The 19,085-nt window shown below is 45.3% G+C and overlaps 1 protein-coding gene across 1 annotated transcript in view; it reads right to left on the bottom strand.

Annotated features, from left to right (window-relative positions):
- LOC124718727 (homeobox even-skipped homolog protein 2-like) overlaps window positions 1-19,085 on the bottom strand; it is a 54,705-nt gene that overhangs the window by 24,112 nt on the left and 11,508 nt on the right. Inside the window, exons 2-3 of the mRNA XM_047244344.1 lie at window positions 15,900-16,341; window positions 15,754-15,804 (exon numbers count right to left, since the gene is read on the bottom strand). Coding sequence (XP_047100300.1) covers window positions 15,754-15,804; window positions 15,900-16,341 — 493 coding nt within the window. The remainder of the gene's footprint in view (window positions 1-15,753; window positions 15,805-15,899; window positions 16,342-19,085) is intronic.

Below are 19,085 nucleotides of genomic sequence, written 5' to 3'. Positions count from 1 at the left end.
AGAGTAAACATTCTAAAGCAGATCACCGAAAAGCTCAAAGAAATGTTTGTCTTTGAACTGAAGTTGTTCGCTTAAAACAGATAACGGATTACTTTTGTGAAGTGACAAGATTTCATTTTCTTCTAAAGTATTTAGCAGTAGTCCTTTTGGCGCAGTATGTAATATTTTCAAATTTTTAGAGATCCAACCCTCAGAATGATTGTATCCATCAAGATGTTGACCAAATATTGATTTGGTACGTCCAGTACCAGTAGTATGTTCTTTAAAACGTGTTAGAAAGTTACGCCCAGTTTGGCCAATGTACTGTTTCTCACACTCATTACATAGTATTTTGTAAACGCCTGACTTTTGGTGTATATTTGATCCCCCAATTGAGTGTTTGTTTCATCTGCAGTGGGTTATTGGTTTTAAGTGCTATTGTCACGCTTGTATTCCTAAATAATTTATTTATTTTATTTGAAATAGGTCCAATGTAAGTCATTTTTGTAAATCTCTTCTTGGAATTTATAACAGCATCATTTGTTTCTTGTAATTTTTGATGTAACAGATCAATCTGCTGGGAATTATAATTGCCAGCAACTGCTGTCTGTTTTAATGTATCAAAGTCCTTCTGGACTGCATCAGGTTGAAGAGGTAATTTCAGTATCTTATGTATCATAGTTTCTGTTTTGATTACGGCACTGACCGAAGTGGAAGCGTTATTCCGATACTTATCAAACTCTGTGGAGATGCTTTTCACGTAATTGGTATTAAATTATTCAGCTTCCAATCCATTTACAGCTGATAGCCATCATCAACGTCTGTATGAGGCCTGATCCCGACGGGCACACATTTGTATTCGTCGTGTCATGGAAGGAAGCAACCTGAGAGCGTAATCTTGAGGTATTTCTTGCCATACATGAAACACGGCTGGAGGCTGGTATGGGAGTATATGTCTTTCCATCACATCCCAGACAGACTCAATGGATGACAAATAATTGGACCAGCCAGGCTAGACAACTGTCCGCACGTTCCCCATGGTGTTTGTGGTATGAATTGCAGTGTGGGGTCTTGCATTATCCTGCTGGAGTATGTCATTTGGCACCCTGATCGTTTGAGGTATGACGACAGTAGTTACAATTCTTCTAACGTATTTGTGAGCATCCCTCACTGATAACGGAGATGAAAATTTGAGTGTGATTGGATAAGTGGAATTTGATATTACGATAAGGAAGAGAGAGAAAAATAGTAGCAGAACACAGACCGTGGGAAAAGCATGAAACGGGAAGCCGACTGCTAGAATTCAGGATAGAGCATAACTTAATCATTCCAAAAACTTGTTTAAAAATCAGGGTTGTGTTCAGATAGATAGTAAAATGTCGTGGAAGCCCACGTTGAGGATCTTGTTCAAAGACTTAATGGTGCTATTTTTAATATTCGAACGGTATCTGAAGCAAGTGATCGTTCGACACGAAAATTAGTCAACTTTGTTTATTTGTATTCGCTTATGTCGTATGGTACTGTATTTTGGGGTAAATCTTCCAATTCTCACAGGATATTTTTGGCTCAGAAACGGGCAGTTCGGGCAGTAAGTGGTGTAAGTTCGCGAACCTCTTGTCGATCCCTGTTTACTAGTGTGGGTATTCTGACTTTGGCCTCTCAGTACATGTATTCTTTACTGTCGTTTTTTGTTAACAAAATCAGCTTATTCCAAAGAATTAGCAGCTTTCACTCAGTTAATACTAGGCAGAAATCCAATCTGCATTTGTATCGTGGTTCCTTAACTCTTGTGCAGAAACGTGTGTAGTATACTGCTGCATCCATTTTCAATAAGCTTCCACAAGAATTCAAAAATCTTAGGAGTAATCCACACGCTTTCAAATCGAAATTGAAGAGTTTCCTCATGAGTCACTCCTTCTATTCTGTCGAGGAGTTCCTTGGAAAATTAAGTTGATTTCTATTGTTGATTGCGTTTACTTAAAGTTATGGCATGTCTTCTTTGAATTCATAAACATTTTATGTTATTACTTTCGAGTTGTAATTTCATGTACTGACACGTTCCATGGCCCTCAGGATTTGCTCCTCAATTTGGTCCTAAGGAACTAGACATATAAAATAAAAAATAAATAAATAAATAATTAAAAATAGTCACACCGGAAGGTTTCAGGCAATGACATATCGTAACAACCATTATTTGAAAGGCCTCAGTCGCAAATTGTCACAAACGGTTACTAGTTACGAACAAATCTTCACGTGTAATACACTACTAGCCATTAAAATTTGCTACACTAAGAAGAAATTGGGGTTGTTTGGGGGAAGCAGACCAGACAGCGAGGTCATCGGTCTCATCGGATTAGGGAAGGACGGGGAAGGAAGTCGGCCGTGCCCTTTCAAAGGAACCATCCCGGCATTTGCCTGCAGAGATTTAGGGAAATCACGGAAAACCTAAATCAGGATTGCCGGACGCGGGATTGAACCATCGTCCTCCCGAATGCGAGTCCAGTATCTAACCACTGCGCCACCTCGCTCGGTACCAAGAAGAAATGCAGATGATAAATGGGTATTCATTGGACAAATACATTATACTAGAACTGACATGTGATTACATTTCGCACGCAGTTTGGGTGCATAGATCCTGAGAAATCAGTACCCAGAACAACCACCTCTGGCCGTAATAACGGCCTCGATACGCCTGGGCATTGAGTCAAACAGAGCTTGGATGGCGTGTACAGGTGCAGCTGCCCATGCGGCTTCAACACGATACCACAGTTCAACAAGAGTAGTGACTGGCGTATTGTGACGAGCCAGTTGATCGGCCACCATTGACCAGACGTTTTCAATTAGTAAGATATCAGGAGAATGTGCTGCCCAGGGCAGCAGTCGAACATTTTCTGTAACCAGAAAGGCCCGTACAGGACCTGCAACATACGGTCGTGCATTATCCTGCTGAAATGTAGGGTTTCGTAGGGATCGATTGAAGGGTAGAGCCACGGGTCCTAACACATCTGAAATGTAACGTCCACTGTTCAAAGTGCCGTCAATGCGAACAAGAGGTGACCGAGACGTGTAACCAATGGCGCCCCATACCATCACGCCGGGTGATACGCCAGTATGGCGATGACGAATAGACGCTTCCAATGTGCGTTCACCACGATGTCGCCAAACATGAATGCGACCATCATGATGCTGTAAACAGAACCTGGATTCATCCGAAAAAATGACGTTTTGCCATTCGTGCACAAAGGTTCCATCGCAGGCGCTCCTGTCAGTGATGCAGCGTCAAGGGTAACCGCAGCCACGGTCTCCGAGCTGATAGTCCATGCTGCTGCAAACGTCGTCGAATTGTTCGTGCAGATGGTTGTTGTCTCTCAAACGTCCCCATCTGTTGACTCAGGAATCCGTTACAGCTATGCGGATAAGATGCTTGTCATCTCGACTGCTAGTGATACGAGGCCGTTGGGATCCAGCACGGCGTTCCGTATTACCCTCCTGAACCCACCGATTCCATATTCTCCTTACACGAGGCACCACAACAACGTTTCACCAGGCAACGCCGGTCAACTGCTGTTTGTGTATGAAAAATCGGTTGGAAACTTTCCTCATGTCAGCACGTTGTAGGTGTCGCCACCGGCGCCAACCTCGTGTGAATGCTCTGAAAAGCTAATCATGTGCATATCACAGCATCTTCTTCCTGTCGGTTTAATTTCGCGTCTGTAGCACGTCAACTTCGTGGTGTAGCAATTTTAATGGCCAGTAGTGTAGTCGATCACGTCCTCCTACAGCCTGAGTTGATGCTTTTTGGGGACACGCCAACAAACCGCGTGGCAGAGTATTCCCCTGCAGCATGTTCAGGTGGTCTCTGATTCCATGCCACGACGTCAACCGGCTCGGATTGCAGCACGTGGCGGCGCTACTGCGTACAGTAACAGCGTATGTGAAGGTCTGTAAATCTAATCATTTGTGTAATGTCCCTAATAAATATCATTGCTATCACATGTCTCGGTCTCGATGGAGTGGAATTCGATAGTAGGAAAAAGAAGGAAAGGAAAAGTTGTAGGTGAATACGGACTGTGAGAAGGAATGAAGAGAAAGCCGCCTGGTAGAATTTTGCACAGTGCATAGTTTAATCATCGCTAACGGTTGAGGAATCATGAAAAAAGTTGTATACGTGGAAGAGACACGGAGACAGCCGAAGGCTTCAGTTTGGTTGTATAAGGGTAAGACAGAGGTTTCGGAACCAGGTTTCAAATTGTACGACTTTTCCAGGGGCAGATGTGGACTCTGTCACAATTTATTGGTTATGAACTCTGGAACAAAACTAAAGAAACTGCAAAAAGGTAGGAGTTGAAGCAGATTGGACCTGGAAAAACTGAAAGAACCAGAGGTTGTAGAGAGTTTCAGAGGGAGCATTAGGGAACGATTGATAAGAACAGGGGAAAGGAATACAGTAGAATAGGAATAATGGATACCTTTGAGAGATGAAATAGTGAAGGCAGCAGAGTATCAAGTAGATAAAACGACGCGGGCTAGTGGAAATCCTTGGGCAACACAAGAGGTATTGGATTTAATTGATAAAAGGAGAAAATATAAAATGCAGTAAATGAAGAAAGCGAAAGGGAATACAAACGTCTAAGAAATGAGATCGATAAGAAGCTAAGCTAAGCTCAGCAGGAATGACTAAAGGACAAATGTAAGGATGTAGGGGTATATATCACTAGGGGTAAGATAGATGCAGCCTACAAGAAAATTAAATACACCTTTCGAAAAAAGAGAGCTATCTGTATGAATATCAAGAGATCAGATGGAAACCCAGTCCTAAGCAGGGAAGGAAAAACAGAAAGGTAGAAGGAGTATATAAGGGACCTATACAAGGGATATGTACGTCAGGGCATTATTATGGAAATGGATGAGGACGTAGATGAAGAGGAGATAGGAGTTATGATAGAGCGTGAAGAATTTGTCACAGCATTGAAAGCCGTAAGTCGAAACAAGGCCCCGGAAAAAGACAACATTCCATTAGAACTAGTGACAGCCTTGGAAGAGCCAGCCGTGACAAAACACTTCGATCTGGGGAGCAAAATGTAGGAGACAGGTGAAATATCATCAAACAAGAAGAATATAATAATTCCAATCCCAAAGAAAAGCATATGCTGACAGGTGTGAATATTACTGAATCATCAGTTTAAAAAGGCATGGTTGCAAAATAATAAAGTGAATTCTTTAGAGACGAACGGAAAAACTGGTAGAAGCCGACCTCGGGGAAGATCAGTTTGGATTGCGGAGAAATGTTGCAACACGCGAGGCAATACTGGTCCTCCGACTTCTCATAGAAGATTCGCTAAGGAAAGGCAAACCTACGTTTATAGCATTTGTGGGCTTACCTTTTGACAATCTTGATTGGAATATTATCTTTCCGATTCAGAACATAGCAGAAGTAAATTACAGGGAGCGAAAGGCTGTTTTACAACTGTTCACTGAAAACCAGATGGCAGTTGTAAGAGTCGATGGATATGAAAGGGTTCGGAAGGGAGTTAGAGAGGTTCGTAGCCTACCCCCGATGTTGTTCAATCTGTATATTGAGCAAACAGTGAAAGAATTCTGTCAGAGCCACCAAAGGACTCTGAAGAGTAGTTTAACGGAGTTGACAGTGTCTTGAAACAAGGATATAAATAAACAGAACAGAGCAAGACAAGGATAATGGAATGTAGTCGAATTAAATCAGATGATGCTGAGAGGAAACTGGATTAGGAAATGAGACACTTAAGGTCATAGATGAGTTTTAGTATTTGAGCTGCAAAATAATTGAGGGTGGCCGAAGTAGAGAGGATATAAAACGTAGACTGGCAATGGCAAGAAAAGCGTTTGTGAAGAAGAGAAATTTGTTAATATCGAGTATAGACTTGAGTGTCAGAAAGTATTTTCCGATATTATTTGTATCGAATGTAGCCATGTACGGAAGTGAAACATGGGCGATAAACTGTTTCGATAAAAAGAGACTGAAAGCTTTTGAAATGTGCTACAGAAGAATGCTGAAAATTATATGGTTAGCTCTCGAAACTAATGAGAAGTTATTGAACAGAGTTAGGGAGAAGCGAAATTTGTGGCACAACCTGACTAGAAGAAGGGATCGGTTGGTAGGACACATTCTAAGACATCAAGGGATCACCAATTTAGTATTGGAGGGCAGTGTGGAGGGTAAAAATCGTAGAGGGAGACCAAGAGACGAATACAGTAAGCAGATTCAGAAGGATGTAGGTTGCGGTAGTTACTCGGAGATGAAGAGGCTTCCACAGGATGGTGTAGCATGGAGAGCTGCACCAAATCAGTCTTTGGACAATACCACGACAACAGCAGCAACAACAATTACAGAAAAGATTTCCGCGAAAGATATTAGTGGAATTTTATTACAATAAGAGGTGGATTGGTGTGCACTGGTAAAGCGGAGTATAATTAGAGCAAGGTGTATGTGTGTGTGGGTGAGGGGGGAGTAGGAGGGGGAGGATGGTCACGTGAGCCATCTGGACAGGAAGCGGCTATCTGCGCTCAACTGTCACACAATGGAGCGGACGTGTCGGCCGGCGGTGCCGACTGCACACATAGACGTCAGCGCTGACCGCCGCGGTATGTGGGCATGGAAGGGGTGGAGGGGGGGGGGGGGGGGGTTGAGAAGGCGACAGGGGACCAGGCACGCAACGTCGGCAAGTGGACGGCAGACGTGTCACGCGACCAGTGTCCTGTAATTTGCGCAAAGCGGATTTTTCACCCAGAGGAGAGGTCGACTGATTCCCCTACCCGCACGCTCCCCACCGTACGTCCGTACGCTGTAACTTGCCCGTCAAGTAGGAGGAGGATGGATGTTACATGGTGTACTGACGCAGAGCGTTGTAGATTCTCGAAAAAGAACTGTAATGCCAAAATGTTTACGAACGAAAGAGGATATAATTCTTTCTTAAATTTTCTGTCTGATGTAATTACTTCAGAAACTGCAAAGGAAAACATAAAAAACAAATTACGAGCACACAATTTAAAAATCAGTTCTCTTCTGAGGAACATACTTTAAAAATAAATAAACAGTAGTGGAAATCTGTACATTTGCAGGAAAATTAATATTGTCAGCTACATAGTTGTATACATACACTACTGCCCATTAAAATTCCTACACCACGAAGATGACCTGCTACAGACGCGAAATTTAACCGACAGGAAGAAGTTGCTGTGATATGCAAATGATTAGCTTTTCACAGCATTCACACAAGGTTGGCGCCGGTGGGGACACCTACAACGTGCTGACATGAGGAAAGTTTCCAACCGATTTCTCATACACAAACAGCAGTTGACCGGCATTGCCTGGTGAAACGTCGTTGTGATGCCTCGTGTAAGGAGGAGAAATGCGTGCCATCACGTTTCCGAATTTGATAAAGGTCGGATTGTAGCCTATCGCGATTGCGGTTTATCGTATGGCGACATTGCTGCTCTTCGCGTTGGTCGAGATCCAATGACTGTTAGCAGAATATGGAATCGGTGGGTCAGGAAGGTAATACGGAACGCCGTGCTGGATCCCAACGGCCTCGTATCACTAGCAGTCGAGATGACAGGCATCTTATCCCCATGGCTGTAACGGATCGTGCAGCCACGTCTCGACCCTGAGTCAACAGATGGGGACGTTTGCAACACAACAACCATCTGCACGAACAGTTCGACGACGTTTGCAGCAGCATGGACTATCAGCTCGGAGACCACGGCTGCAGTTACCCTTGACGCTGCATCACAGACAGGAGCGCCTGCGATGGTGTACTCTACGACGAACCTGGGTGCACGAATGGCAAAACGTCATTTTTTCGGACGAATGCAGGTTCTGTTTACAGCATCATGATGGCCGTATCCGTGTTTGGCGACATGGTGGTGAACACACATTGTAAGCGTGTATTCGTCATCGCCATACTGGCGTATCACCCAGCGTGATGGCATGGGGCGTCATTGGTTACACGTCTCGGTCACGTTCGCATTGACGGCACTTTGAACAGTGGACGTTACATTTCAGATGTGTTACGACCTGTGGCTCTACCATTCATTCGATCCCTGCGAAACCCTACATTTCAGCAGGATAATGCACGACTGCATGTTGCAGGTCCTGTACGGGCCTTTCTGGATACAGAAAATGTTCGACTGCTGCCCTGGCCATCACATTCTCCAGATCTCTCACCAATTGAATTTCCTGGTCAATGGTGGCCGAGTAACTGGCTCGTCACAATACGCCAGTCACTACTCTTGATGAACTGTGGTATCGTGTTGAAGCTGCATGGGGAGCTGTACCTGTACACGCCATCCAAGCTCTGTTTGACTCAATGCCAAGGCGTATCAAGGCCGTTATTACGGCCAGAGGTGGTTGTTCTGGGTACTGATTTCTCAGGATCTATGCACCCAAATTGCGTGAAAGTGTAATCACATGTCAGTAGTATAATATATTTGTCCAATGACTACCGGTTTACCATCTGCATTTTTTCTTGGTGTAGCAATTTTAATGGCCAGTAGTGTATTTGGAGGTTTCCCACGACTTTTGTCGCCTCAGTATACTTGGAATCTGCGAAACATTGTCGGGTTCGCTAGTACTGTATACACGGCGTCCCTCATTACTATCCTGCCATTGTATAAGCACTGTAGGACGAGACAGTGCGGAAGCGAGTGACGAAGCGAGAACATCAAGCGGTAGCGGCTGTCGGCGCCGTGTCAGAGACGGGTGTGGGCATAACGAGATTTCCCGGGGGAAGCCCCAGGTGTCCTGCCGACAAAGCCCCACGTGTTCTCTGCCCGCTCCCCTTGACCCAGTACCCAACTGCCCGTAATCTCCTCCGCCATCGGAAACTGCATCCTCACACAGGGCTTGAAAGCATCTCTGCACAAGGAGATGACAGACTTTTGTGACGTCATAACGCGGCGTTTCTCGTTGCGGGGCATCGCCAAAATTGAAAGCCAATATCACACACGTCTCTTTTGACTTCTTAGCGAGGACTGTGACCATTGAGATTTGAGATCGCTTTCTTCGTAACAAGCAGAGCTTAGGAGACGTCGTATTGGATTACGTCGCTTGCAGTTGCAGCTCATATCTGGTGGTTTTTATATTATAATTTACCTACTATGAATATAAGAGGAAGTCAAATGGAAACGAAAGAGATGGAAAAAGATTGGACAAGTGCAAGTAGCACCCGCTCTCTGCGGATTCTGTACAGTTCATCGGTCCCGGTAATCGTGAATCTCGACAATTCTTGACTGTTATCGATACCGGTTTCTTGAGTTCCAAGCCTTTCGAGAACATATTTTCGCGTTATATGATCATAAAATAACAATTTTCGGAGTTTTCCTTTATATATATATATATATATATCATAAAACATTGCTTCTTGCTAAATTTCATGATTATTGGTCAATAGAAAATATCCTATAGATTTCGATGAGAGTGAGTCTGCAACTATCAAAATATTGTATTTGGCACAAGCAACCTTATCTCTTATGTAAGTCTGCAGGCTTTCGTGGCCGTTTTGTCACTGAAGTTAAAATCTTCTGGGTTATTAGGCCGCGTCATGTTTCTTCTAAAATGTTCGGAAAACGGATGCACCTGATTACCTCCACAATGTGTCATGTGGTTGCGGCAAAGTGTATATAGGCGAAACGGGAAGAACTGTTAAAGAACGCATTAAGGAACACGAACGGCACATGCGGCTAAAACAAAGCGCAAAATTGGCAGTAGCCTGACATTACGGGGACTGTGGCTCTGACGTCGATTTTAATAACGTACGTGCACTGGCTAAAGAAACAAACATTTATAGAAAAAAGGTCCGAGAAGCGGTAAAAATTTCCAAGAACGAATTTCAATAGAGAGGACGGCTATAGTCTTCCGGCATCGTGGCCCCCCGCCATCAAGGAAGTAAATATGCAGTCGCGGTGTGTGAGCGGCATAAACAACGCGCTGCAGGTCACCTCGGTGGAGAATAATATTTTGGGTAAACATTCCCCCCCTCTTGCTCTGTCCGTTTCGAATCTAGCCACTGATTACGACCAACCAATAGCGATAGGAGGCATTTCAACCAATAACCCCTCTCCAGCGTAAGTGTGGAATAGAGCCTTTCTATCCAATGACGATGGACCGCCAATGGTATCCACAGGAGATGAGCTACCAACGCCCCTTCTTCTGCATCAGAGTGCGAATGTTAGCCTATGACTATGGCCCACCAATGGTAGCCATATGAATTTTAACCAATACTATCACTTCTCCAGCACGAACGCCAGAAAACTCCCCCTTTATGAGTGGACGAGTCACTCGTCTCTGACAGTGTTCTAGCAGTAGTCGACACCATCCTGAGGAAGATCCCAGCAGAGGGGTCGAAACGTCGAACATTTTAGAAGAAACATGACGCGGCCTAATAACCCAGAGGATTTAAACTTCAACCTTATGTTCTGACTGCATTGACTTAGATGCTTCTATTTTGCACACGAGCAAGGGATCGTAGACCTTAGTGTGTGACATATGTTTGACCTGGATACATCTACATGTTCCTGAGAAAAAGAGGTCTGTACAGACGGACAGACAGATTGACGAATAACAAATGAAAAAAATCGTTTGATATAATTACAAATTAACAATTTGCAGATTGTTTCCTTTACTTGTAACGTAAAAGCTCGCTTCTTGCCGAATAGGCTTTGATGAGTGAACTGTTGAGTATCAAAATATACCTTTGGACTGCATTGATCTAGAAATTCACATTTATTGCAGAGACGAGAGAGTTTAACCCTCAGTATGAGATATAAATTTCAACATGATACGTGTACCCGTTCTCGAGATAAATGGTTCTTCACACTCGGACAGACAGTCGGACAACGATGCTTATAAGAGTTCGTTTTTGTCGACTGAGGCACGGAATCGTAAAAAATAAGTAAACCATTTAATAGATGGTGCATGTCTTTACGGCGAAAAACGTTTGCGGTTGCCTACGGTACTATGATTGTACCCAGACGTGGGAAGCATATCGACAGTCACTATTATCTCTCTTCAGGGCTCCAAAAACATGGAAATCACAAGGGGGGGGGGAGGGGGGGGGAATGGCGACCATATGGACGATGTGTAATATCTTCCCAGGGAAAGTGCTGCAGCGTAGGCGAAACAACTTCAGCAACAAAAGTCACGTGCCCTTTTTTTATCTGCCCCTTATATGAATATCAATGCAATGCAAAATATTTACGTATTCAATCAAGGAAACGACTACATAGAAGGCAATAGACGAATTCAGTCAGCTATAATTTGTTAATTCGCTAAGACAAGTGGTGGTTTAGAGCAAGAGAAACCTGAAGACTCGGGATCCTACTAGGCATGGCTAAAAGAACTGTTTCTTAAAGATACCTACAAAAATAATAACGGCTACAGTAAACTCACGATTATCTGGAGCGTGCGCTTTATCTGCCCGTAGTCGGGTGATCTTTTAAAACATGAAGTACGAAGAATTGTGTTGATTAGAACGAATACTTACATTTGGAATGCAGCCTACGTCTTCAATTACGTGTTGTGTGTCTGCTAATTCTCTTTCACTCTACAGTTTTACCCTCTGCAGCTCCCTCTAGTACTGTGGACGTTATACTTTGATGTCTTAACATATGCCCCAATATCCTACCCTTTCTCTTGTCTGTGTTTTCCATATGTTCCTTTCTTCGATGATACTGTAGAGAACCTCATTTCTTACCTTATCAGTCTACCTAATTTTCAATATTCTTCTGTAGCACCAAATCTCAAATTCTTCGATTCTCTTCTGTTCCGGTTTTCACACAGTCAATGATTTTCTGCCATGTAATGCACATTCTCATAAACGCCGTCTTTAAATTAATGTGTATGTTTGCTTCTCATTACTTACGTCATTCTTCAGTTTATTCTCAATTCATATTCTGTGCTCATTAGCCCGTTCATTCCATTCAGCCTATCCTGTAATTCTTTTTCACCATCAGAGAGTACTGCAATGTCATCTTATCATCGATATCTTTTCACCGTGAATTTTAATCCCCCTCTTGAGCCTAACCTTTATTTCCATCACTGCCTCTTCGATTTATAGATTGGACAGTAGGGACGAAAGACCATATCGCTGACTTACACCCTTTTTAAGCCGACCTTCCATTGTTATTGCCCCCTCTTTGTTCTTGTTGTGGTCAATAGCGAAGTCCATGAACCGTGACTTTAGCAGGTAATTGACGCGGAAATAATACACCAATTACGATTGGTAGGGGATGAGAGTGAAGACGTGACTCTCGCACACAGAGCCACTTTATAGGTTCACACGATGTTAGAGTAAGGAGGACAAACATCACTTAAAACGGCCGGGCTACTGGGCCGTGGTCGATGTATAAATAGCCGGAAGTTTGAGTGATACAAGTACCATTAGTGAACGCTTACATTGTATTAAGAAGGTTCAAATGGCTCTGAGCACTATGGGACTTAACATCTGTGGTCATCAGTCCCCTAGAACTTAGAACTGCTTAAACCTAACTAACCTAAGGATTCGAACCTGCGACCGTAGCAGTCGCGCGGTTCCGGACTGAGCACCTACAACCGCTAGACCACCGCGTATTAAGAAGGGCCAAATTCGTTTGGCGGTACCAGTGTTTTCACTCTCCAGAAACTGAGGAACGTCGGGGGAAAATAAATTTGATGACAATCAAGAAACAAAAAATGACTGACTATTTCGAGAAACAGAAATTTAAGGAAGTGATACGAAGTATAGAGTTATTACACTTACAGTAAGAGTACGTTGTCTTTTTCCTGCAAGTGACGTATAAGTAATGCTGTAGGCCTACAAATGTGACAAGTAGCATGTTTTTTAAATGCAGTGAACAACAGTTTTCAGTAAAAACACGTTTATTGAAGATTATCTGTGTTTTTCGGTTATTTGTGCAGCCTCGAGGCCACCTTAGGCCGAATGCTAGGGAGCTTGCTAGATGTATCATTTTGGCGCGTTTCAGGCAGCTACGTTCAAAAATGGTTCAAATGGCTCTGAGCACTATGGGACTTAACTTCTAAGGTCATCAGTCCCCTAGAACTTAGAACTACTTAAACCTAACTAATCTAAGGACATCACACACATCCATGTCCGAGGCAGGATTCGAACCTGCGACCGTAGCGGTCGCACGGTTCCAGACTGTAACGCCTAGAACCGCTCGGCCACCACTGGCCGGCCAGCTACGTATGACTTCGTTTCAATCTACTTCTCTCTTCAGTTTTATTTAAATTCTCTTTTGCTGTATTTTTCAGCAACCTTTTTTACGTTCTTTGGTCCATGGATTTTTCTTGTTGTGTTACAGCTGGAATATAATTTTTCGTAAGAGGGGCGTTCAATAAGTAAAGCAATACATTTTCTTGCGAAAGCAGGTTAGTTCTGTTCATGTTTCCCATACATCATATTATTCCCCACTCTTTTGGCTACAAAACTCTTTTTTTGCAAAAACAGACATAATGTCTTATGGGATAACAGCAATCAGTGATTTTATAATGTTACTTAAAATCCGTCTTGATTGCAAATTTTTTTTATTATTCATATGACCGGTTTCGGTTCATTCAGAACCATCTTCAGATCTGATATTTCAGTTACAGGAGTAACCCGTCCAAATCCAGTGACGTAGCATGTGAAAGTTGCTGGATTTGGACGGGTTACTCCTGTAACTGAAATATCATATCTGAAGATGGTTCTGAATGAACCGAAACCGGTCATATGAATAATAAAAAAAAAAATTTGCAATCAAGACGGATTTTAAGTAACATTATAAACTCTTTATTTTTTCTACATAATCGCCATTCAATGCAACAGCGTTATGAGATCTTACTGGGAGGTCTTCTACGCCCGCATGCTGTTTATTATTTCAAAAGTAATGGCCACAACTGTTAGTAAATTTATCCCTCTGTGAGAGAAGACAGTTCATATAAATGGGTAGGCTTCCGCAGCCAAAGTCAGTCGACATAAAAGTTTTCTAGGTGAAACTTTCCCTGTACAGCGGAGTGTGCGCTGATATGAAACTTCCTGGCAGATTAAAACTGTGTGCCGGACCGAGACTCGAACTCGGGACCTTTGCCTTTCGCGGGCAACTGCTCTACCAACTTTTTTTAAAATCTCATTTTGTTCGTTCTCGTTCGTTGTATCTGCTCGGGGCGGACGTCGCGAGACACCCATTTCAGTTCGCCGTTGTTCCATTAACTCAGTTTCTTTATTACAGATGGCAGCTAACCCTCTGAGCGAACACGCTGAGTTACCGTGCCGGCGTCCTGCGAACCATGCAGAACTAGCAGTCCTGGAAGAAAGGAGAGCTTCTGGAAAGTTTGGAAGATACGAGACGAGGTACTGGTAGAAGTAAAGCTGTGAGAACGGGCCGTGAGTCGTATCACTAGCAGTCGAGATAACAGGCCTCTTATCCGCACGGCTGTGACGGATCGTGCAGCCACGTCTCGATCCCTGAGTCAACAGACGGGGACGTTTGCAAGACATCAACCATCTGCACCAACAGTTGGACGACGTTTGCAGCAGCATGGACTATCAGCTCGGAGACCATGGCTGCGGTTACACTTGACGCTGCATCACAGACAGGAGCGCCTGCGATGGTGTACTCCACGACGAACCTGGGTGCACGAATGGCAAAACGTCATTTTTTCGGATGAATCCAGGTTCTGTTTACAGCATCATGATGGTCGCAACCGTGTTTGGCAACATCGCGGTGAACGCACATTGGAAGCGTGTATTCGTCATCACCATACTGGCGTATAACCCGCGTGGCCGGCCGCGCAGTCCGGAACCGCGCGACTGCTACGGTCGCAGGTTCGAATCCTGCCTCGGACATGGATGTGTGTGATGTCCTTAGGTTATTTAGGTTTAAGTAGTTCTAAGTTCTAGCGGAGTGATGACCACTGGTGTTACGTCCCATAGTGCTCAGAGCCATTTGAACCATTTTATAACCCGCGTGATGGTGTGGGGTGCCATTGGTTATGCGTCTCGGTCACCTCTTTTCGCATTGACGGCACTTTGAACAGTGGACGTTATATTTCAGATGTGTTCGACCTGTAGGGTACCTTTCATTCGATCCCTGTGAAACCCTACATTTCAGGATAATGCACGACCGCATGTTGCAGGTCCTGTACGTCTGGTCAGTGGTGGCCGAGCAACTGGCTCGTCACAATACGCCAGTCACTACTCTTGATGAACTGTGGTATCGTGTTGAAACTGCATGGGCAGCTGTACCTGTACACGCCATCCAAGCTCTGTTTGGCACAATGCCCAGACGTATCAAGGCCGTTATTACGGCCAGAGGTGGTTTTTCTGGGTACTGATTTCTCAGGATCCATGCAACCAAATTGCGTGAAAATGTAATCACATATCAGTTCTAGTATAATATATTTGTCCAATGAATACCCATTTATCATCTGCATTTCTTCTTGGTGTAGCAATTTTAATGGCCAATAGTGTGTGTCTTTTTGGTTGTGTGTTGGTGAATCTAACAAATTTGAAAAACAAAAGACTACCAGACTTGTCTTGTGCTCAATAGGAATGCCAATTCCCCCTGCCGGTGGTTCAAGTCCTCCCTTGGGCTGGGGTGTGTGTGTGTGTTGTCCTTAGCGTTAGTTAGTTTAGGTTAAGTAGTGTGTAAGCCTAGTGCCCGATGATCTCAGCAGTTTGGTCCCAAAGGAATTGACCACTACCACTAGGAATGCCAATACACTTCAGCTCCACAATGTCGTTCTGCACAACTGCCACCCACCTGTTGTGCTGGTTGAGCGTCACCTTCTCCATACACTGGCGCGCGCCGGTTCTGGAACCGGATCATGGCCAGCCTCCCGATACCAATGTTTGGAATGGAATGGAAGGTTAGTGAGGAGCTCAACTGCTGGAGGGTGAACCACCCACCTGTAGTGCTGGTCGAGCGTCACCCTCTCGATACACTTGTGTTTGGCGCGCCGGTTCTGGAACCGGATCATGGCCAGCCTCCCAATACCAACGTTGGGAATGGAATGGCGTGGAGGATTAGTGAGGAGCTGAACTGCTGGAGGGTGAGCCACCCACCTGTAGTGCTGGTCGAGCTGCGCCTTCTCGATGCGCTTGTCCTTGGCGCGCCGGTTCTGGAACCAGATCTTGACCTGCGTCTCGGACAGCGCGAGCGCCTCGGCCAGCTCGAAGCGGCGGCCCCTGGAGACGTACTCGGAGCGCGCGTACTCCAGCTCCAGCCGGAGGGTCTGCTCCGAGCTGAACGTCGTCCTCTGGCGTCGGGGACGGCCCTCCTTCCGTCTCCGGCGGGCCACTGTACGACAGACAAAGAGGACACTCTCACCGCCCAGTATTGTACTCTCATCTGTAAGAAAGGCACAAGCTTTGGTTAAAATGAACGTGGTGCTCCGTAGGACATGTTCACAGAAAAGTAGTGTGGTGGAGTGCTGGGTTTCTGGGTCTGCCTTAGGTGGATGTGGGTGCAGCAGAAAAGGGCATCCCATGCGAACAAATGCCGTTTGTTGTTAATTTCTGTCATACAGTCTTCTTGGCCACAGAGGTTGATTTCCGGGACCTCGCCGAGTGCGCCAAATACGCTGCCACAGCTTCTCCTGCTGCAGTGTCCTCGCATTGCCGTCCCTGCAAACAGTGCCTACTGGGTGCCCTTGATGGTGTGTCATCCCCCACGGATATCTCGTAGCCCGTAGCAGGCCAGGCTACGACGAGTGCTGTTGTCCCAGATAGGCAGCCTATGCGCCACACCAGAGGATGGATGGCTACGACTGGTTGCATCAGGCCCAAGTGATACTGGGCTTTGGAGACTCCCAGTTTGAGTCCTGGAGCATGGGAATGTGGCTGGAAGCTGGCGGGTAGACCCATGGTGACGGCAGAGCGTGTGGCTACCAAGAGACTGGGCAGTCGGTTGCAGCCGAGGGTTCGAGGCTCAGTGACAGTGGTGGCTGCCGGATGTCGTTGTCTTCACAGTAGCGTCCGACACGTGCTGGACCTAATAACATAGCCCAGATGTCTCAAGATAACTGGTTGGCCCATGTGGGTATGAATACTCCTGGCTGGGGGATGATCGTGGGAAAGAAGTAGCACTGCCGTGTTCTTCAGTCACGCAGAAGCTTCTCAAAGGGTGGTCATCGTCTGAGGTCACGGTCGTTGCTTTGCGGAAGCAGGATCGAACAGGCAAGCCAGGTTGCTGCTGCTGGGGCACCGTGTCGGTATGCGTCGCTGACTCAGCACTTCATGTCCGGAACACGATGCTGCAAGGCTGCACGTGGTCTCCTTTACAGGGGAACCATACTTTCCTAAAATCCTCCCAATAAACCTAAGTCAACCATTCGAAATCCCTACTACCTTCCTTACATGTTCGTTCCATTTGATAACTCTATGCAACGTCCCGCCTACGTTAACCAGCGCACTACTAACACTCTATTCGAACATTATCGGATTATTTTTCCTAGTCGTCTGCATTAATTTACATTTTTATATGCTTAGAGCTAGCTGGAATTCATTACACGGAATAAAATTTCTACCCAAGTCATCCTGTATCCTCCTACAGCCACCCAACCGCGGTACTTTCCCCGTACACCACAGAATTATCACCCAGCAACCGCAGACTGCTGCTCATCCTGTCCGTCAGATCATTTACGTATACAGAGAACAGCAGCGGTCCTGTCACACTTCCCTGGGGCGGTCCTGATGATACCCTCGTCTCCGTTGAACACAGACCGCCCAGCACAACGTACTGGGTTGTATTACTTAAGTAGTCTTCCAGCCCCTCATATATCTGGGAACCTGTTCCATATGCTGACCTTCGTTAACAGTCCCCAGTGGGCCCCCGAGTCAAATGTTTTCTTGGAAATCTAGGAATATGGAAACTGGCGGGTATCCTTCGCAGAGTATCGTGCAAGAAATGGGAAAACGGGTTTCGCACGAACGATGCTTCCTAAATCCGTGCACATTTGTGACAGAAGCTTTTCCGTCTCAAGGAATTTTGATATTCCAACTGTGACTGTGCTGAAGATATCTGTGCAGAAAACCGGTGCTAAAATTATTGGTGTGCAATTCTGTGTTTCTTACCCGTCTTATATATAGAAATCGTCTGCGGATTCTCACCCACTTGAGCATTCGCATTGGGCGAGAAACTCGCGACAATGCAAGTTAAGTAAAAGGCCAAGGCTGCAGAATACTCTCTGTAAAACCGAACTGGGGTTTCATCCGGACCTGTAGAGTTGTTTGTTATTAGATCGTTCTATTGTTTCTCTACGCCACGATTGTCTATTACTACACTGAAGAGCCGAAGAAACTGGTACATCTGCCGAGTATCGTGTAGGCCCCCGTGAACACGCAGAAGTGCCGCAACACGACGTGGCATGGACTCGACCAATCTGTCAAGTAGTGATGGAGGGAACTGACACCAGAAACCCTGCAGAGATGTCCACAAATCCGTAACAGTACGGGGGGGGGGGGGGGGGGGGGGTAGGTAGAGGGCCATGAATGGATGCATGGATGCATTCAATCAGACAGAACACTTGACACTTGCGTACGTGTCACCTATCAGAGTCGTATCTAGACTTATCAGGGGCCCCATATCACTCCAACTGCTCACGCCCCACACTATTACAGAGCCTCCACCAGCTTGAACAGCCCTTGCCCACATGCAGGGTCCATGGATTCATGAGGTTGACTCTATACCCGTACATGTCCATCCGCTCGATACAATTTGAAACGAGACTCGTGCGACCAAGCAACATGTTTCCAGTCACCAACAGTACAGTGTTGACGGGCCCAGGCGAAGCGTAAAGCTTTGTGTCGTGCAGTCATCAAGGGTACACGAACGGGCCTTCGTCTCCGGAAACCCATATCGATAATGTTTAGTTGAATGGCTCGCATGCTGACACTTGTTGATGGGCCAGCACTGAAATTGCGGAAGAGTTGCATTTCTGTCACGTTGAACGATTCTCTTCAGTCGTCGTTGGCCCCGTTCTTGTACGATGTTTTTCCGCCCGCACCGATGTCAGAGATTTAATGTTTTACCGGATTCCTGATATTCACAGTACACCTCGTGAAGTGGTCTTACGGGAAAATCCCCACTTCATC

This window comes from Schistocerca piceifrons, chromosome 10 (assembly GCF_021461385.2).
Source record: "Schistocerca piceifrons isolate TAMUIC-IGC-003096 chromosome 10, iqSchPice1.1, whole genome shotgun sequence".
NCBI classification, from domain to species: Eukaryota; Metazoa; Arthropoda; class Insecta; order Orthoptera; family Acrididae; genus Schistocerca; species Schistocerca piceifrons.
This window is presented reverse-complemented; position numbering and strand designations above follow the sequence as displayed.